Source organism: Columba livia, chromosome 7 (genome assembly GCF_036013475.1).
Source record: "Columba livia isolate bColLiv1 breed racing homer chromosome 7, bColLiv1.pat.W.v2, whole genome shotgun sequence".
Classification (NCBI taxonomy): domain Eukaryota; kingdom Metazoa; phylum Chordata; class Aves; order Columbiformes; family Columbidae; genus Columba; species Columba livia.
Genome location: NC_088608.1, coordinates 36,326,845 through 36,349,033, shown reverse-complemented (window position 1 = coordinate 36,349,033; position 22,189 = coordinate 36,326,845). Strand labels below are relative to the sequence as shown.

At 40.2% G+C, this 22,189-nt stretch overlaps 1 protein-coding gene across 14 annotated transcripts in view; it reads right to left on the bottom strand.

Moving 5' to 3' along the window:
• The window catches only part of PCNT (pericentrin), an 86,161-nt gene that overhangs the window by 21,172 nt on the left and 42,800 nt on the right, over nt 1–22,189 (bottom strand). For 11 of the 14 annotated variants that reach the window (XM_065069383.1, XM_065069384.1, XM_065069385.1 and 8 more), the window contains 9 exons: nt 15,705–15,934; nt 15,159–15,278; nt 14,651–14,671; nt 11,739–11,966; nt 8,493–8,663; nt 7,894–8,046; nt 7,158–7,328; nt 5,771–6,886; nt 100–627 (listed from right to left, as the gene is read on the bottom strand). In XM_065069383.1, coding sequence (XP_064925455.1) covers nt 100–627; nt 5,771–6,886; nt 7,158–7,328; nt 7,894–8,046; nt 8,493–8,663; nt 11,739–11,966; nt 14,651–14,671; nt 15,159–15,278; nt 15,705–15,934 — 2,738 coding nt within the window. The remainder of the gene's footprint in view (nt 1–99; nt 628–5,770; nt 6,887–7,157; nt 7,329–7,893; nt 8,047–8,492; nt 8,664–11,738; nt 11,967–14,650; nt 14,672–15,158; nt 15,279–15,704; nt 15,935–22,189) is intronic. The other 3 variants (XM_065069387.1, XM_065069377.1, XM_065069381.1) reach the window with 1 other exon arrangement.

Genomic DNA, 22,189 nt, shown 5'->3' with positions numbered 1-22,189 from the left:
CCCTCTCGGTGTGTAAATTTCTGCTACAATGATCAGAGTTGGGCAGAGCTGAGCAGTCTTGTTTAATTAGACTTAAATCCAACACAAAATATCACATACCAAAATCTTCTTCTCCATATCGTGGTCATCATCAACAGAGTAGGTACTTTCAGAGAAAGCTGGAGACTTTCTGCCTGCTCCCACTGCTGCTTCCTCACTGTCATTTTCATAGAGGTTACAATATCCCAGCAATACGGAATTGTCGTCTTGCATGGATGACCTGGTGTGCATGATTTCAAAATCTGTGCTTCCAACTTCCGAAAAGGGTGTCAAATGAAGCACCGGTTGAAGTTCCATGCTTGTATCTTGCTTTCTCACAATCTCAGGTGAGCCCCATGAAGCCACATCTGCAATGGAATTCTGGAAGCCTTTGGAAGTTTCTTTGCCTATGTTCAAATTGTGTTTTGGAGAATGGGGAGTTTGATGAATTTCCAACATTTGCTGGGAATGCTTTTGCAAATCTTGCTTGTCCTCAGACTTGTTGATCATATCCAGCTCCTGAGGCAAGATATTTTCTTGTGATTGCTTCATCTGAGTTTTTGGATTGATATTGTGAGTTGTCAAGTCAAACATAACTTCATCTTTTTCCTACAATGAAATAACACATATTTGCTGTTTAACGGAATTTAAATATGATTTTACAAACTGAAAAACATGCATTTCAAAATATATTCTCAAATTTAAAAGTTGTATCTATTATTATTCCCAGGTTTTATGTAAAAATGATGTAACACTTTTGTATATTTGATACGCCAGCTAACCAAGCTTTTATCAAGAATATCATCGACTGGAGAAAAAAGAAAAATCTGTACAATAAGCAAAAGTATTTCTATAAAGCTGACTTTTGTATCAGTCAGGAAAAAACTGTAATCCTTGTAGCTGTGTAGATAATCTTCCTATTTTCAAATAAATACAAACTGTTGCTTTTCAAACTGGACAAATATCCCAAATTATCATAAGGCTTAACTCCTGACCCAAGGCTACAGGAAATAATGGTTAAGAAGTCATCTACTGACATTCCTACACCTGTCATTTCAACACAATGTCGACCATCTACTTATAGTTGCTGGAGGGAACAGTAACATGGATTTCCACATCCCATCATGTGAGACACACAGCAGCCACGCACACCGACATGCTGTATGATGCTGAAGGGAGTGGAGCATCTCCCGTGTGAGGAAAGGCTGAGGGAGCTGGGGCTCTGGAGCTGGAGAAGAGGAGACTGAGGGGTGACCTCATTAATGTTTATAAATATGTAAAGGGTGAGTGTCAGGAGGATGGAGCCAGGCTCTTCTCGGTTGACAACCAAAGGCAGGACAAGGGGTAATGGGTTCAAACTGGAACGCAAGAGGTTCCACTTAAATATGAGAAGAAACTTCTTCTCAGTGAGGGTGCCAGAGCCTGGCCCAGGCTGCCCAGGGAGGTTGTGGAGTCTCCTTCTCTGCAGACATTCCAACCCGCCTGGACACCTTCCTGTGTAACCTCATCTGGGTGTTCCTGCTCCATGGGGGGACTGGACTGGATGAGCTTTAGAGGTCCCTTCCAATCCCTGACATTCTGTGATTCTATATCCAAAATATTTGGTGAGACCATGCTTCTACCTTTTAGTGGCCTGTTCCCACAGGGGTACTCTACCCACTTTTTTAATTATTATTTTTGCAAGCATCAAACAGCAAGCTTAGGTCTCTGATGATCAGCAACACTGAAGACCGCTTGTCAACCTCTGACTCAATAAAACGGACACACTAGGTCAGACCAAAGTCTTTCTACCCAACCACAACCTTCAACAGAGGCCGACGGGACACAGCCAGCACAGACACACAGATACATCCCTGCCTACAAGGGCTTGCATTTACTCAGCATTTCTATATAAAGAGCTCTCCTCCCTTCCCAAAGCTTCTTGAAGTTATTGTTCTTTTCCTATGCCCTCAATGCTCTTTTCAACCAGCAGGTATGACACAGACACCATGGGAAGGCTGCTACTCCACTGCTCCAACAGTCCCACCGCTCGCTCCACACGAAAACAAGTCAAACCTTCTTCTGTCTTTCAGCCTCTCCACTCGCTCCCCTGGAGCCTGACATCCAAAAATAACATCTCCGAATCACGGCATGAAAATACCTTTACTGTCTTCCTTGTGACCTCAGGGATCCAGTGTGCCCATCACCAAGCGATTTAGGAGCCCTAAGCCCAGCTCCTTGTAATTCCAGGGCTTACTGATGCCATCAACACAAACTCCTAAGGGAAAAGTAGGCACAAGTGTGCTCACAGCAAAGGCTGTGGCTCTTCTGTGGCAGAAAGGAGAATCTAGAGCACATATTGAGCATGCCAAGCTGCAGCTTCTCTTCTAACGCCTCCACAACTTACACAGAAGGTCTGGCTGCCTTGCTCCCTCCACTTTTTTCATCTTCAGTCCACCAGGCATTGAATCCTCTCGAAGCCCCCATCCGCTGCTTTAAGAGGGACTTGTTTTCCCTCTATTCTCTTAAAAACAAGAATTTTTGGATCTCTAGTTCTGTGGTTCCATCTGTTTTACCACTGTCAGCCTGAAGTAGCTGAACAACACCAGAACAATCATTCTGCAGAGGAATCTGCCCTGTTGTGGTAAAGCAGTGGCTCCCCGAGCACGGCTGCACATCCTCAGCCACACACACGGTCAACACCTTCCTGTTTGACAGCTTTCGGTTGATTTTATCTTGAATCACTTCATCTAGGTCACCATAAGATAAAATTACTCTCTTGACTTCTTAGATACTGTGGTTAAGAGTCTGAATGATGCACAGTTTGAAAAGGTATTTATTTTAGTTTATTTTAAACCTGATACCAGGCAAATTTCATTTCATCCTCCATGCCTCTTCCATTGTAGGATGCAGTGAATACTTGTTCTGTCTCTCACTTTAGACCATCACCTTAATCCCTTTGTCTTAATCATCCACCTCAGCTAATGAATCCTATAGCTGCCAGCACTTTAACCTTTTAGCTGTGCTTCCAGCTTTCATATGAATACAGTTCCTAATATTCACATTTTTCTCACTTTTGAGCCCAAGAATAGAGGGTTTCTTTGCTCTTCTAAGAATGCTGCATCTGTTTGCATCATGTTCGCTGTTACACAAAGGGTCTCCAATGTTAACAAATTGAACAAACTCTCACTCACTATTCAGGGTTAGGTAAAGAGCTGCTTAATCTCACGTGGGTTTTCTGTTTGGTAATCCAAGCAGCAGTCATTTCTTTGCCTCTGAAGATATTCTGCATAATGGCATTTAGCTAATTCATGCTAGAACAGAAGTATCCAAATACTTTTATTTTTCCCCTTCTCCAGCTCTCACGTTCATGGTCACTATATTGCTCAGGTATTTGATATTCTAAACCAAATATTGCACTTTTCCTTACAGATCCAGTTCATACCAGTATAGAAGAAGGTCTATCGTAATGAATGCCTGAAGACACAGTATTTTAATTATTTTGCCTCAGTATATTCTCCAGCTTTGATGATCAGCCCTCCTCAGCATACTTTAAAACTTAAACATGGAAATACATATTCTGACATTTACACAAGAACATTTCAGAATCTAAGTTTCTACTTGAAAAGTGATTTTTACATCATTCAGCTGCCCCCAGAATTCCAACATACCTTTATATCCTTCAAAATGTTACCAGTTCTCTCTTCACTTAATCCTAACTCCTTTTTTGCTGAACCTAAATCAGAATTAAGTTCTTCTCTATGAGATGTCATCTTTACAATTACATTCTTTTCATTCTGTGAAGTGTTTGTAGCCTTTAACTCTCCTTGCAGTGTGTTCAGAGGAAAAGTATTTTTTTTAGTTGAGCTGTTTCTGTACTCATATAGATTGTATATTTTCCATACATTCTCAAATTCTATCTATATCTACAGCAACTAGGATTTTAAAGTTGTAGGTGCATCTCACACTGCATATGCCTTTTACATGACAAACAGCAATAAATACTGCAGTTGGCTGGAACTCACACAATACATCCTGGTAATGCAAGCCTATAAAAGATATTCATTACTAAGCTGAGATCAAGCAGCTATACTCTTATTCTAGACAAGAAAAAGACAGCATTGCTGCATGCGGTTTCCACCAGAAAGCTGATAAGTGGCCTTCATGGGTTCCATACCACTACTAAGTGACTAAGACAACTTGAAAGAGATCTATAGAGACAGATAAAGAACAGCCAGTAAATCTGGTACATTGTGTGTTTGGTTATGGCAGTTGTTTATGTTCTTTACGCAAGGATCTAACAATCACTATCCATGTAAGCAACATGGTCCAGTAGAACACTAAACTGGAAACAAGGTGCCTATTCTGTGATGCTGCCTTGCATACATACATGCAATGGGCTGATGTACGTTATTCTACAGAGGCCACTCAGCACTGCTCCCACTTGATCCCATTTTCCGAGGAATTTCTGAGACAGACCCTGAGTGTACGGTATCACCTAGGCAAATGGCACTAATCCAAACTAGAGCTTCTAGGCAAATAAAAATACAAATATGTTTTGCCATCATTTCTACTTGCTGCTGAAAAGCCATCTCCCCATCCCACTACAAAGAGGCAAGAAATGCTGTGTAAATACACCACATTCGATATTCATACCCATATCACACTAAAAGTCAGGGCCCCCCAAATCCACATAAGCCTGACCCATCTTTTTTCCTTTCCTATGCACTCAAACTTTTTCCACATAATCCCTCTTACTGATCACCTCTGTGAGCCAGCCTGAAAAGATAGTAAGTTGATACATGACAGACAACTACAAGTCTCTGAAAAACAGATCATCTGGGTCCTTTCTGCTCCCATCTGGAGCAAATGACAAAGTATTTTCAAGTAGTTCTCCAAGACAGCCAAAAAGCATGGCAAATATTGTTCTAGTAGCTTGGGGTGGGTTGATCCTGGCTGGCTGTCAGACGCCCACCCAGCCGCTCTCTCATTCTCCATCCTCAACTGATCAAAGGGAGATAATAAGATGGAAAGAGCTCACACACGGACATAAGGACAAGAATATCATCAACTAGCTTCTCTCACAGGCAAAACAGACTTGGCTTGGGGAAAACTTATTTAATTTATTGCTATTAAAATAGAGTTTGATGGCAGGAAACAAAGAAACCCTGACACAGCCCCACCCCTGCTTTTCTCCCTGGGCTCAGTTTCAACCCTTCCAAACTCCTCTGCCTCCCCCCTGCTGTGTGGATATCTGCTCCAGCATGGTCTCTTCCACGGGCTGTTTCTCACACTTCTTTTCTCTCACTCTTGGCTGGCTGGGCAGCATTTTGCCCTTCCTTCAATACGTTTGTATGCGGCGCCACACACACGTGGCCGTCCTGCGGCGGGACCGGCTGCGCCCAGCACAGAGCAGCCCCGGCCTTTCCTCGGAGAGGAACACCAACCAACACCTCACCACCTGCACCCAATACATACCTCAGGATCCAGGCCCAAAACCATACCCAGCTCAGAAAAACTGTCTGGATTGGGTATCCACATAGGCTTGCCCTGTCTTTAGTCCTTCAAGGAATCTACCTCTAGCCACTGCTGCAGAAACTACACAAAGACAGACAGACCCATCAACTGACTCACCACAGCTGTTTTTAAGCCATATTATTCATCTTCACCCTTTCTTAGAGCACTGAAAAGCATAAACTATGGGGCTTTATGAGACAAAAAAACCAGATTACTTTAAAAAACAAACAGTACTGTTAAAAACTAAATCACATACCAGTTTATCAGTAGGGGAAGCCAGTACTGCAAATGGCTGATCAACATCTGCTTCTTGTTCTTCCAGTTCCTCCATTCTTTTTTTAAGGACTTTGCCTTTTCTTTCTCTCTGGCCAAACAGCTCGAGAACATTCGTCTCTTGACAATCACGTTGCCCATTTGGCTTGTATGACTCCAACTGTGAAATAAGGTCACCTCTTTCCAGTCGTAAGGCTTCAAGCTCTTTCGAATATGCCTCAATTTGGTCTTTCAGTTTTGCAGTGCTGCCTTGCAGTTCATTGATTTCTCTCTGATAAGCTACTTCTTTCTGATTCAGTGCTTGCACCTGGAAATCAAGTCTAGAAACTTCTAACTGAAGACTGTAAACATCTTGAGCCTGACTTGCATCTCTCTTTTCCAACTCAGCTTGAAGCTCTGCTGCCTTTTTTGTTAAGTACTGCAACTCAGTTGTGTCAGCTTCTCTTTGATTTGCCATTGTCTTCATTTGTCTATCTTTCTCTAGAATATCTGCTTCCCTTTCTCTCACAGTATCTTCAAGCTCTTGAATGCGAGAAGAAGTTATCCTTGCTTCAACCTCTCTCTGAGAAGAACGTGTTTGGAAAAGGCTGTACTCTTCCTTAAGCGCATTGTACTGTGTTCTCAGGGAGTTTAGCTCTGTAACATGCTGCTCTGATGACTCTAGTAATTTTTTGCGTTTTTTCTCCAAAATTTCCACTTCCATTTTGAACTGCAATTCCTTCTCTTCCAATTGCTGCTGTAGAGCTTCTCTAGCAGTTGAGACAAGCTCTAATTCCTCCTCAAGTTCTCTCACTCTGGAGAGCAGCAATGCATTTCTTCTGTTTGGATCAGTATCGCCCTGAAAATCTACCTTCCTCAGCTCATTCTGGAGGTTTTCCACTGGCGTTCCCAATGCAAGTTGATAGAGATCATCTTGGTTGTCACTAACTTCATGACACACTGGTCCAAAGTGTGCCAGCTCTTTCTGAAGCTTCTCAATTACTCCATGGAGTTGCTCTACCTCTTCATCTTTGTCCTTACGCAGCCTCTCCTGGTCACTGTGAAGATGCTCGACAAGTGATCTGAGTTCTTCAATTTCAGATTTTTGATCTTCCACAATCTGAGCAAAAGGATAAGGTCTGAATGTTACAGTATGTAGGCAGAATTACTATTGCGTGTAGAGTTTAAATTACATTTTTCTTCTGAATTACACGGGCATTAATTCACGCATTTAACAGCAGAAAGAATTGCACACTTCAGCTGGTAGCTATTTAAAATACTCTCTACTTTCCTAAGAGAATTATCAAACAGATTTCATTTAAAAATAAGATTCTGTGTACCTGGCTCCCCTCAAAAATCAAGCAACGAACATATATAGTAAGTACTCCTACTTTATTCTCCAGAGTATTCTCTAGCTCATGCTGGAGCCTCTTCATCTGCTCATTCAAGTGATCAATTTCTTGATTCTTTTCTTCAAGTAGTGCTTGTGGGAATGACAAAGCTGAGGAATCACTAATACCCAGGTCCTGATTTTCCTTCACATGAAGTGTTGCTAGTTCCTCCTGATCAGAAAAAACAGCAATCTTATTAGAAAGGATTTACTTGCTCTCCCAACCTAATAGCAGAACAGAATCAAGGGCTTTACTCTCCTCCGTGCTATGATGTTAAAGAACTCAAGAATCCAACGCCAGCTACTTTGTTTAGATTTATACCACTGGATTAGATTGCCGCAACATTTCTCAGCTTTCAAGGTAAGAGATGAACACTCTAGTTGCCAGACTGACAACCAAACCATTTTCTAACTCGTAGCATTTGCTATGGCTGTGGAGGCCAGGAATAGTGCTGTCACAGTTTTGTGTGTATTTCATAACCTGTCAGGGCCAGAACAAAGCCAAGCTTTTTATTTACATCAAATGATTGTAGATGATAATGCCATAAACATAAATCTAGAGTATCAGGGTTGTTTTGTTCTACGATAACCAGCATTAGCCTTGTAACAATAACGCAATATTCCCTTGACAAGACAAACTAAGCATGTGTTAATAACATCAGGAGATGAAAACCGCAACACTCAAGAAAGGAGGTCTGAAGTTTCAGCTGGCACCCACTAAAGCTTAGGAAACCTACCTTCAAGTGTGCGTTCTCTAACTGAAGCTGACTGATCCTGGAAGTGCTGAGGTTCTTTTGCATCTCTAACTGAATGTTCAGTTGCAATATCTCCTCATTTTTACTGATCAAATTATGTTTACATTGTTCTAGTTGGTCTAACAAGCTTGCAATCTAAAAAATAAAGAAAATGCATTGTTTCAATTAAGTCCTCCTATTTAAGCAGAAAAACTAAAACTTCATTCATTGCCTTATTTACTGAGAACAAGTAACTTGAGCAAATTCTATGATTCAAACTCTCTCTAATCAGTTTGCATTAATAAAATCCTTGAGAATTAAAAAGAGTAAGAAGCTAGCGTCCAACTGCTCAGAGAAAACACGTTAATCTATGTTCTGAACAATCAAGGCTTGACTGCTCCTGTAATTTGACATAACACCTGGCAAAACGTTAGCATTTGATGTCTAATGTAATCACAAGCCGTTAACATAATCACATTTACTACAACATTAGTCACCGGGTTTTTTGAATGGCTTCAATTCCCAGCTACAAGTTTGCACAAAATGTTTCTGCAATTACGCAAGTGACTGGAAAGTCCACAGGACTGTGCTAAAATTCCTACCTCTCTCTCCTTCGTTTGTAGGGCTTCCTGCTCTGCTTGCAACTGCTCCTTCAGCACGGGGGCAGACCCGGCGTCCGCTGGCACCCTGTGCCTTGCTTCGTCCAATTTAGACTGTAGGGCTGAAATCTGGATCAGGTTATTGTACTGTTGCTGTTGCAATGCCTCTTTATCCTGCAAAATATTTTGGGGTTTGTATTAGAATTAATTGTTGGCAATATACATACCCACCTAAACAGAACAATCCTGCCTAAATACTTCATTATCCCTGACAAACCCCAGTACAAGAAGAAAAATACATAATCCCAATGGCCTATAAAGAAACAGGAATGCAAAACAACGGAATGTTTTTAGCTCGCTTAAGTTTTCATGCCTTTATTTTTTCTAATCCAAGTTTAACAACTTCTGAAAATTTAGTAGTCAGTGATACATAATACTTCATCAATTACAGGGCATTTTATATGTTTAAAAACCTAAGCGTCTTGTTCTTGTAGCCATTTCCAAATCTGTTACGATACCATACATTTGCCAAGCTAAATTTAAGACGTGGAGACTTAATTTAAGAGATGGAGAGTTTTGGGTAGATCAAAAACCTACTACAAAAACATCATGTTAATTCCGAATGGGAAGTACCAGCACTAAGTTTCTGTCAGATCTGTGGTCTGTCAAGCTACCATGGTTTATTTAATTGTTTTTAACTCCTTTGGTCCTCTTTCTCCCACAGTCCTCCTCAGAAGCTCCAAGGAGGAAAGCTTTACTTGGGAAGTCGTCGAAACAGCACACATACATATATGTACTTAATTCAATAAAGGAAAGCTGGACAAGAAACCTAAGGCAGTAACTGCTGTTCAACACTTATTCTGCCCACAGCTCAATACACATACCTCTAACACATGGGTTAGACTCATGATCTGCCAAAATATCATCTAAAATCTGACCATCTTTAATCAAAGACAACTAAGACACAGAGTACATGGGTAGCATTTTCCGATCTTAAAATGAAAGAAGTGTCAATTAAAATCACGATAAAGTTAACGCTGTATCACAGTATCAAAACAGCAGGTCCAAGAACAGGTATTTGACGCAGTTGTCCAGACCTTCAGAGCTCAGGTACAAAGCTGTGGCAGGATAAAAACCAAGTGTAATAATTCTGAAAGCATCACCTGCACTTGTTTGGGTAGGAAAACACCTATAACAAAAGTATTTTTGTTTGTCCTCAAGGGAGAAATGAAAACTCTCCTTCTTGCCATCACACGAAATCTATGACATTCACCAGCCCCTCAGTTGTCCTGCTGTGCATGGGAGGACACACATAACAACAAAACCCAAGAAACAGCAGTGCTTATCTCTTCGTGTTTTATATCAACCAAAAATAAGATTACCCACACCATTCTAAAGATCATCTTGATCACTGACAGCCTCCAGTAACACCGTGCAAATCCAGACTTTCTTCACAAAAAGATACCGTTCCATATTCAAAATTACTCTTTCCAGACCTAATTCTTATTAATGCCAGTCTCCATCATCTGCAATACTTATATTTTTTGCTGAAATGTTGGGGGACAATAAAAATCCATAGTTGCCATTCCCATCAAGTGTATTCTTACAGAAAAATTTCCTGACATGCAATCATTCTTAGAGTTCTGTTGGCACTTATTTACTATACAAAATTGCTTCAAGACAAGCAATTACAATGCCTACAGTTGGCAAAATGAATAGTATAACCTTGTTTAAAGCTGATTAATTAGTTTCTTGGAACAAACAAAAAAATACTCTGCATTTGGCTTATTTAGAATTTTTAAGACAGAAGCGTTTCCTGATGCACATTCAAACGGGTAAAAGAATGTTGTGAATTTGCATGGATAAAGAAAGCCGGTTTAACAGAAAGATAGGATTTCAGAGCAAAAAAATAACTGGCCAACAGCAGTACCACAGTCTCCATCCACCCCAGGAGAAGCCAGTGGGCACAACTTGTGTGTGTTTGGATAAAATCATGGAAAAGCTTAAGCTGGGAAGGTTCTTGAAAGCTCGCTGGTCCAACCTCGACTCCAAGCAGAACCAACCTGGGTCTGCTCAGGGCCCTGAACAGCCTAATTCTGAACATCTCTGAGTCACAGAGACACCACTGCCACTCTGAGCCCCTTTTTCAACATTCAACTGCCCCCAATGTGACCATCTCCCCCTACTATTTAGTTGGAATTTTCCTCATTGGAGTTTACATTCATATCTTCTCATTCTTTCACTGTGCACTTCTCCAAGACTGACTCTGTCTCCTTTATAACTTCATATTATGTAGTTGTAGCAAACAATATGATCTCCACAAAGCTAAACAAACCCTGTTCTCTCAGCCTCCCCTCGAATACAATTTTCTGGAACCCCCCCTGACCATCTCAATGGTCCTTCACTAGACTCAATCCAGCACAACTATGTCTGTCTTGTTCACTGAAGCCTAAAACCAAGCGGTTCTCCAGATACAGTTTCTCAAGTGCCAAATGGATAGCAATACTAATAGCTAATAAACTACGACTGGCTGGTCTATATCACATCAGCTGAAGCTAAAAGAAAAAACATTTTGTTCATTATTTTTTAAAAGAAAAAATAACGGAAGCAAATATTTACAGAATTAGCAATTAAACTAACAGATTTAGTTTAGATCCTGCCATTCTCAAATCTTCAGACTTGACAGACACACCAACAATATTTAATCAAGGAAAACTGCTGGGAGAAAACCAAAACATTTAGCTTAATAGGGCAGAAAAAGTTACTCAAGATGTTTGGTAAGAGACAAATACTTTTCCTAAATGGAATGTAATTCTTAACTCTAAGCTGTGATTTGTGTTGCCAGTAGCAACAAAGCACTAAAAATTTCAGAGTATGGCAAACAGATCTGGCTCCAAAGACACAGAGCAAGAAAAGCTACCAATTAAAATAATATGATTCTAAACACAGCTAATTACTGAAGACCCAGGATATTTAATATTCAGTAACACCATCTTCTCAGAAACTTCCAGAGAAACAAAAGAGCAGCTCTGATCCACATCATGACAACTGTCAAAAAGCAGTCTCTAAATTCAGCTTACAGGTCATAAAACCAGACTTAGCATAAAGCTCTGGCTTTAGTACCTGCCATTAATACAACAGTTTAACTCCTCACTGGGTGCCAGTGAGAGTCTCAAACAACACTAACACAGTCAGTGATGACACTGTCTGTGTAATGCACTCCCATTTAAATAAGTATTTAGAAATTACTTGTTTTAATTCCGTTTCCACTTTCTTCATTTTTTGCAGCTGCTGTTCCAAGTCGTGTACAGTCTTTGAGACCTCAGCACCGCTCCGCTCCAGCTCTCGTATCTGCGCCAGCAGCTTTTCTATCTCTTTATCACGAGCTGTAATTTCTTGGTGGTTTTGCTCCTTTTCTAATAACAGCTTGTTGTAATCATCCATCTTCTCCTTTATTTCTGTTTGCAAAGATTCCACCTATACAGAAATCACATGATACAGCTATTCAGGGAAAACAACAAACTTCAAATTGGGAGCAAGAGAAATTTCATGGCAAAGCAGGTGGAGTTTTACTATGGACTAAACTATGCTAAAATCCCAGATGAAAGTAAAAACAGACGTGGACAGAAAGGATGAAAAAGTAACTTTCTGAAATCTTGTTTTCCAAATGCAGCAGCTCTTAAATACATATTTGATTCATTTCTCTTAATATTTGCGGTATTCTAGTGAAGTGCTGAATGAAGGTGTATTCTCACAGTATTCATGAAAAGGGGCCTTGTGGTGTGTGGGGTTCGGTTGGTTGGTTTTGATTTGTTGTTGCTGGGTTTTGTTTGTTTTGTTGGGTTTTTTTGGTGCTTCTTTTTAAGATTAAAAAAAATGCAAGATTACTTAAAATATTACTAATAATATTAGATGTATTTCTGTAACCTCGGAACCCTCTCCCAGTACTTCAGAGAGTTCCAGTTAAAAAGAACATACCAAGAACTGAAAGATAAATACGCAACGTAACATACACCACACCTGCAAATCGGAGAGATTCACAGTGGTCAACATAGAACAGGTACTCTTTTTCCAATATATGAAGAGCATATTGCAATTGAGCTCACTGAGATCCAATCGTGCAGAGCTGCAGGAAAACTGTCACTCATTCATCCCAGTAATTAACGTGGAGAGAAGACTTGGAGCTTTGGTGGGTAGTAAAGGCAGGAGAGAACCAAGTGTGACAGACAGACTAAGTGATAAAGTCATTAATCACATTGAAAGCAAGCTCAGATAGGAAAGCAATGGGAAACCTTCTACAGGAGAAATAATTTGATCAAGGAGCAAGGAAGATGAGAGTTTACAAAACAAATGCTTTGTTCGTCAATAAGTGCCTGAATTTATGCAAATTATACTTTGATATTATAAAAGTTCTTTGTATTAATATAGAACTTTACATCCTCAAAGTATTGTACAGATGTTACTAAAGCAGAAAAACACCCTCTAGCAAAATACAGAATAATAGATTTAATTTAGTCAAATTAATAAGCATGGAGGGAATCACAGACTAGCTAAGAATACCAAAAGTGATTAACATTACATTTGAAACTGCTTACAGGCACATATACATTCCCTTAATTACGTATATATCTTACTCTCTTCTCATTTCATCAGCAATTATTCAGCCGTTAAGAATAACACAGGCCTCACAGAAAAGCTTTTCTGTATAGAAGAATCTTTTAGAAGTCTAGTACTTCCTAATTCTATGAAACTGGCATAAATCAGAGTCCCAGACACTATGACACTTCATGCATGAAAAGTGTGGTTTTTAACACCCGGTTGCTAGAAATCTGGTGCTGCAATTCTGTAGCTAAGGAGACACTTTCACAATCCTCACCCTCACAGCATCATCTCATATGGAAGCTCCCAGTGCCAGTCAGCACTCTCTTCACTAAATAATCCTACTCAAGTATTCCTTGAGCCTGGAGAGCAGCAGAGAGAACAACCACGAATTTATTATGACTCTGACAGCCAGAAATTAGTTCAAGTGAACTGAATTGTTGCAGAGCGAGTTCATTACAGCTGCATTAAACATTCTACAAGAACTGTTTAAGTCCTAATATCTTGGCCCAGATTGCATGTGTGCCTCACCCTACCCACAAATGCTTCTTCCTTAGTTATGTTCCTTGTTTGTCTTCCTCCAATTAATTTGTAATCCTTTCTGAGAGAGATTGTAAAATTACAGCAGCTTGTCTAAATTTTTTCAGATTCTCCTCTTTACTAGAGCACAATCACACTAGTAAATAGTAACTGACATCCATCTAACACCTGGGATAGAAAGCAAGCTGTGGTCTTAACAGTTTGAAGTATTTTGGATAACCTGACATATATCCTTTATGATTCTGCCACAGATTCCTACCTTCTGGGTGCAAACAGATCTTCAACAAGTCATGTGGCCTTCAAAACAAAACCTTTGCCATTCTTCTTCTGATCTTTGCCACAGCGTAAATAACACGTAGGCTACGTGTGTTATATACTCAGAAAATCTTAATGCCAGGTAATGGCATTCATGCAAATGAGAATCTGAGTCTGATGCAGAATGACACGTAATCACTCTACTTCTTAAGAAGCTTAATGACATCCCATCAGACATTACAGAAGGCAAGTGACAATCGGGTGCCTTCCAGCATGGAATAGTCACTATCAAAGATTCAGTTGTTCCTAAAAGATTCTCCTCTCCAACACTGAGGTACACAGTTTCATAAACTGTATCTAAATTAATAGAGGGAAACAAAATCAAGTAGTACACACACTGACATATAAGAACAGAGCCACAAAAAAAAGTTGAAGGGCAAGGCACAGTGTATCATCGTGCTTCCATTATCTTTGTTTCATATTCCTTTCATGTCCAAAGCTCTTTTACAGTAACTGCCTGTAATGCATCTGAGCAATAAGCCAGGGGAATGAAGCACTTATGTACAGGAAATTAAATGGAAAGCAATTCCTGACTCCCTGCAAGAATCCTGCCACCCTAAACACGTATCCTTTTCTCCAAGTCAAGCTGGAGCAGACTTGACATATCAAGAACAGGAAAAAAAAAGCCAAAGCAGATCTAATTAATGTAAGAGATTGGAAGGAGAAGGAAAGAAAGGTTAAAGAGGTGTTCATGCTGTTTTCCATACCTGTAGAATCAATTCATAGTTCTGTATAATGTTCATTTATGTGAAGAAAAAAAAAAGGCAAGCAAAAGTTAATCTTTGAAACCAAGCATCAAACACATGAACATGTGAAAAACACAACTGATTCAAAACTTACATAGGACAAAGAATACATCTTATTACAATCGGTGCAGCTGGAAAAATTAAACAGGTTTAGAACCCAGGAGTCATGTCTCAGGTGTACTCTGTAGAGCAGAGTGTCTGTATTGTTGTCTTCCCCAATTAATTTAAACCAAACTGTGAAAGTTTGCTGTAAAGCACAGACAACATTTCTTGCCATCTCCATAAGAAACAATGCAAGTACAATTTCACAACCTAAATGGAGTCCAGTCCGATGCAGGAAAAACCTGCTCTCTGGGTGACAACAGAGGGAAATAAAGTCTCTCAAGAGCCAGGTCCCAAGGCAATATAAGTTTTTGTATTTAAATGTAGTAAACAAATGCCTTTGGCCACTAAGTGTGATTTTACTCACCCTGTGCTCTCTGGGCTCTCCTGAAGTCTGTGGCTTTGCTGAAAGTTTTAACTGTTCCTCCAGTCTCTGAATTTCCTGCTGAAAATCATCACGTTCGTGTTCTCTTTCTACAGCTTGCTCCTGTGAACCCAGACAGACATAATGAAAATCTTTCCTAAGCAGCTTTTCACTTCATTAAACTACTGAGTACAAGAAAAAACTCAGATTTGTTTTTGTGATGAAGAAACTGTGCTCACTTAAAAATAATTAATACCTTTTAGTAGTTGTGAAAGCATAGCTAAAATTACAGGGAAAGACAAAAACCCCCAAACCCTTTTGGACTCCAATGTACATACAAACTACAGTTAGCAATTAAGGAAAAAAAATATCCTGTAATACTACAAAAAGGAAATTTTTTAACTACCTTTTTTCTTTTACAAGACTAGAATACTAAGGTCTTAATTTAAAACAAAACAAAGTATCCTCTTTTAGGAAGCATCTTCCAAATCTCAATCTCTGTATTTACCACCTCCAAAACCATGGAACCATGGTACCAAACTTGCTTACATCCATGAATTGCCGCTGGTTTTTAAGCTGTTTTTCAAGAACTTGAATTTGCTGTTTTAATTCAGCAACCTCCAGCAGCTGTGTAGCCAGGTCTTGATTACTGTGCAGCTGTTCTTCCAGTTCCACCTCCAAAACTTTCATCTGAGAGCGGAAGTTGGAATGGTCCTTCTCCGCCTGACATTGAAGCTCTAATTTCTCCTTTGTTAAAAATTCTACTTCCTTGAGTAGACCTGAATGAGAACACAAAAGAGTTTAAGGGGAGATGAAATTCAGGTACTTTGCAGTGCATCAAAATAAAGAAAAATCTCCTGAGATGGTCTGTAAGAGACACAAAGGAGGTGTGATGCTTGACTGCCCATCGTGTTTCTGAAAGCCATCCCTGTTAAGACTACAGTACAATGTAGGACACAGGCATCTGTTCTCGATCCCAAAGTGGATCTTGGCTGGGGATATTCTGGACACATAGGAAGCTTTCACCTTCACCTCTGGAGACATCACAGTTCCAGGAATCCCTCTCTCTCCTGACCACGAGTCCTTCAAATCCCCTCTTTGTCCTTGCCCTCTCAGCCCCAGTTCCGCACTTCTCCTGCCCCAGAAGCTCTTTCCAAACCACACCAGATCCTCAATTCTCCAAATTCTTTCCATTCCAGATGTGCTCCAGCATTAAGTTTAAGACCCACACTCCACTTTCAGCCACCTAGTCTCATAGCCATCCTTCCAACTGCCTCATCCTTCACTATTCTATCCTTAAAATCCTTGCCACCCCTCCCATCCCAGCCTTTCACCCTACTTCAAATCTCTTCCCAATCAAGCCAACCAATACTGAATTCTCAATCAATCCAGCTCTGAGGCTTTGAAAGGAAAAAAAACCTGGGAAAAAGACAGCACATACTTGCCCTATACAGACTGCAAAAGGAATATTGCAGCATTATCCAGAGCTAATTTATACCTATAAACTGCATTTTCAATCAGTTGGATGCACTGAATACACTCTTTGGGAGACCCAAACTGAGACTCCACTGTACATGCACTTGAAGCACAACTATTTTAATGTGAATATAGCTAAAAGTAACCTGAACATGAAAATAGAAGTCCAGCCATTCAGCATTTAAAACAAGGTCCTGAAAGAGCTCACTATTTTACTTTTCAAACATTCCATTATTCATGTTAAATGTTTGCAGTCAGAGAAAAAAGTAAGCCTGATTCCAACAAGGACCTTAACAGGTCATCCAGCCCAGTCCCCAGAATGGGATAATTCCCTTTTCAAAGCATGATCAACTCAATCCGTGTGATTCCTATCTTAACATCTTTTTAAAGTTGCTGCTACAAAGCTTCGAAAACAAAAGTGATACCACAGCCTCCTTACAACATCTTTTCTAGTGCTTCACTATCCACAGGCATTTAATTAAATTTCTAAACACTTTAAAATAAGCCAAGAAACACGAACATTTTGATGTTCATGCTTAAGACGATAAGTGTCACAAGCTTAGAACGATGCAACAACACATCAAACATTGGGGAAAATGTCACCACAGTAAGGATAATGAAGCACTGGAATGGACTGTGCAAGGACTGTGAAGTCTCTAAAGATTAAAGAGGCTGGACAAAGAGGAAAAAAGTAAAGCAGATTCTATTTTGAGACAAAAAATATGCACTAAATGAGCTCTCAAGGTCCACAGCAACCCTGTGATTCCATGATTAGGTCACCTTGGTCTCTTACTGTAGCAACCAGCTGCTAACAGTCTGAATTCCACTAAGAGACTGAATCACAGCCATAGCTCAACAGAGAATATCTCATACTAAATGCTGTGTTTTGCCAGGCAGGACATGGGAATAAAACACCTATTGTACGTGCTTATACACGGTGTGTACTGACCCCCTGAGAAAAGAACTGACTCTTTTGTGAAAATGAGCATAGGAATTTTTCCTTCTTTATTCTAAGAAACAAAGCCATTAACAAGTTGGTAGCTTCGTTTTACCTTCAAAAGGAACACTTGCTTTCTAAGGAACAAAATACTGATTAGAGAAAATTTCAGATCACAGATTTGTTTCTTTGTAGGGACAAACCTGCTGTTTATTAATGCTAATTCAAATCATGCAGTTGCACTTTGGTAATGCCCCAGCACACTTCTCCCCACACCCAAGATCACCATTAGCAAATGCCAAGCTCCATTCTAAGTGCATTTTATTAGCGAGGCCATTCTACTCATATTAGTACTCCATGTCAAAAAAGGGAGGAGGCATCAGCTTTTCAAGGATTAAGCCACGTCAATCAACTCCAAACAGTATAATTTTTGTTTAGCATATTTTCCACATACTACAGACAATTCCAAACCAGAGGAAAAGTACTACAGACGGCTGGGGTGGGGGAAAGGGGGTGAATTTTAGGGCTCAGCACTTGCAGCAAATGCAACTGCTCAGGTTCTAATGCGTTGCTGGCAACAGCTGGGCTGCAGGTACCAGGAGAATGTCCATCCCCAAACACCCGCCAACCAGCCAGGTCAGATGTTCCCTCTCATTGAGGGGAGCAGCAGATCTCAGGACAGCGTGTGAAGTGGTTACCAAAATTATCTTAAACAAACGTAGTGTTTGAGGGAGATCTGAATGGACACAAGGAATAAAGATGTAGTAATGGGCAAGACAACCCAGTGCAGCTTTTTAGCTCTAACTGGAATTTACCTAGATAATCCGTTTTTATTCACCTGAGGGACTTGAAGGGCTCACACCCTTCTCAGGGGGAAAAAAAGGTTTAGAAACAAGAGACAGTGAATATAGAATATGCAAGAGAAGACATCTACGAATATGTATGTGCACACAAATAAAATTAATCTAAAGACATAATAAGAGAATTCTGTTTTGAGTAGACCACAAAACATAATCATGGTGGATATGAATTTATGAGATGTAAATGTTTGCTACTCAGGGGAAAAAAGAAAAAAAGCATCTTTCAATTTGGCACCTACAAACTTCAGTTAAGCCTTAGACTTCCAAAGTCAGTGTAAAACTCTATGGATCCTTCTTGCTTGTTTTTGGTTTCATCTCTCCTCCCATAAGCAGCCTTCCTTACCATTCTGCTTTCCCCATCTTCTTTCTGATCTACCTACCCATTCAGTGACATTTCTCTAGTCTCCCTTAGACTTCCTTCAGTTCTTGCTGTATTTTCTTAGCTCTCCATTTTACATCATCTCAATTTTTTTTTTTCCTTTTTCTGCCCCTTTGAATTAATCATTTTAATAATTCACTGGGTATCACTGCAAGCTCACAACCCGCTCCATCCCCTCAAATGAAGAGTGAAGCTGGCAAACAAAGATAACGGCACATTGCATCTCAAGTCTAACAGCATCAAAACTGCTTTTTTCCTTTAATTTTTGGTAAGTTAATTGAACATTCTTAGTTTTAGTTGTTTTCTGATGCATCACAGAAGTTGTAACATTTTTTTGCCAAGATACTAATAACCTCAAGAATTTCTTAGGCCTGTTCATGAAGTACTATTCCTCTTTGTTAAAATAAAACTATCAGTTCATTCACTCAAGTGTTACAGCAACACAAACCAGGAAAAACCCACACTCATCATTACAAACCTGAGCCTTCGTTTTGTGCTACACTAGCGATAGGTGCTCCTAGAAATCAAAACACAGACATGTACAATACAATAGGACATTGTGATCCATTCCGTCCTGCAAATCACTAAAAGTTCATATGTAATAAGATAGTGCCTACCTTTTATTTGGCAAAAATGCACTTCATCTTTATTATGACATAAAGCTCCTGATCACACGTTGTTTCATGTCTGTAACCGGACCAGAGCTACTATAGGAATGGTTTTACACTATAACCATGCAAGTTTGTTGCAACATGCTTGGCTAGTCATTTAGGCACTTTTTTAAGATAATCAATATTATCTTTTTGCAATTTTCCCCAACAGAGATGGAATAATTAATGTCTCAACCCCTCCTTTTATTTCCTGCCAGGGATTCAAAGCAGGATTCAGTCCAGCAGGACTCACTGGCACAGACTTACAGACTCTGTCACACACTTCCACGACACACAGATGTACTTGTGTTCAGCAACATCGTGGAATTACTTTGAGTTTCCTGTGGGACATATTACTTAAGGCCATAATCACTGTTGCAAAGCAAGCACAACATGCACGTAGTTTTAGTTGCAGCCCCTGAATGTGTTTGTGTTCTGCTGCCTTTCCCCCAAGGAAGAGAGGTTTTCCCCTCACCTTCTCCTCTGCTTACTGGGGCAAACGAGCACAGACTCGGTAAACTGGGACAAACTGCACAACACCAGCATCCAATTTTCTCTTAAGTAAACAGTAAGATATTATTAAGATGTCACGTGAGAGGTCAGAGATGGACACGACTTTTAATACTATAGTAACATATGAACTATACATTTTAATAGAGCCTGTTGTGATAGGACAAAGGGTAACGGTTTGAAACTGAAGACCGTAGATTCAGACTAGATATAAGAATTTTTTTACAATGAAGGTGGTGAAACACTGGCCCAGGTTGCCCAGAGAGATGGTAGATACTACATCCCTGAAAACATTCAAGGTCAGGCTGGACGGGGCTCTGAGCAACCTGATCTAGTTGCTGGTGACAGGGCTGGTAAGGAGGTCCTATGAGGAACAGCTGAGGACTCTGGGTTGGTCCAGTTTAGAGAAAAGGAGGCTGAGGGGTGAGCTGGTGGCTCTCCGGAGCTTCCTGGGGAGGGAAAGCAGAGAGGGACACGCTGATCTCTTGTCCCTGGTATCCAGTGATAGGACACGTGGGAATGGTTCAAAGATGCACCAGGGGAGGCTCAGAGTGGACACTAAGAAGCATTTCTCAACCAAGAGGGTGGCCAAACACTGGAATAGGCTTCCTAGAGAGGTGGTCGATGCCACAAGCCTGTCAATGTTTAAGAAGCATTTGGACAATGCTTTAACTGTTGGTCAGCCCGGAAAAGGTCAAGCAGTTGGACTAGATGATCATTGAAGATTCCTTCCAACTGAAAGATTCTAGGTGAAGATGTCCCTACTCAGTGCAGGAGTGTTGGACTAGATAACCTTTAAAGGTTCCTTCCAACCCAAAACCATGCTGTGATTTTATGTACAACATGAGTAGTTTGATTGCACTACATTTGAAAGGTTGAGTGCAGAACAGAAGGATGGTGGCCCACAAGAGCAGGACAATGGTAGAGTCAAGAGTCAGAAGAGCAGTAAGGTAAAGAGAAGAAGAGAAGATGAGGTGGTAGGCAGATGAGTTGCAGAAAAATGATACAGCAGGACTGAAAGCAGGCAGGAGTTGAGAACAGAGGCTCCTAAGAAGTGGACAGATAATTGCAACATATAGACCGTGTCCAGTCAAACACATCCCTCCTATAGAATTTGGGTTGATATCCTGAAATCTAGAGTCTTTACATTCTTCTACTACTGACAATGAAGAAATTCACTAGAAAACTGTTTCTTGCTGTCTTTATTTCTGACCTAAGCACACATTATGTACAGCTACCTGTTCTGTAGCCTGCTCAGGCTGTAAGGATCTATGCGACATAGCTGAAGGTGGCATCATGGTGACATAGCTGAGGGCAGCATAATGTTTGCATTAGCAGAAATGGAAAGGCAGTGATCCCAAGTGGTAAATTTCTACTGCAAGATGATACAGAGAAATTCACTAATAGAAGTACTAGAACTGAGGCTGCAAAATCAAGAAGTCAAAACTATATAACGCTATTTAAATGATTCACAGATTCAAGCATAAGACAGTCTTGAGTTCCTGCACAGCACAAGTCACAGAACATCTTATCTGAGTTTGGTTTGGTATTTCAGTGTCTGTCTTTGGCTTGCAATGAGTCACCATTTACATACAAGTTTAAGATACTTGCTTCACCTTATCCCCTCCAATCCCACTACCTCATTCAGCTTTTCCAACCCAGGCACTTTATTTCAAAAACCTAAAAAGACTTGGGTCTTGGTTGTTAAAATCTTTCCATAGTCACCATTATTGATCATGTGTACGTGTTTTGACAGGACAAGGCTGGGGAGCAGGGGAAAAGCTTATGTATGAAACTTAAGTACACATCATCACCACAATTTTTTCATAATTCAATAATTCAAATAATCTTCCAGGAGTATTTTATTGCTTCCATCATTATTAAGCTCTCTCTTTAGTCCGGGAAGCAGTCAAAAGCCTTGAAGCTCCAACTCTTCTCTTTGATTGTCATGTCAAATAACCAGCATTTCAGTTACTAACTAGGTGCTAATTGTCTGCTGCAACTAACAACCTGTAGTTAATACACGCCTCTTATTTTCACAGACACCTCCCATTTCTAACTAAGCATAAGAGTACAGCAGTACTCTTCACTAACAGTAGTTCTTATAAGCAAAGAACCAGCTGCTTTATTTTATTTCTGCTTCTACAGGACACCCCTGCTGACCTCTGTACCAGACTGAGCTGCTCGCTGGGTCACCAAACCAAAGGCTGAAGCACATCATT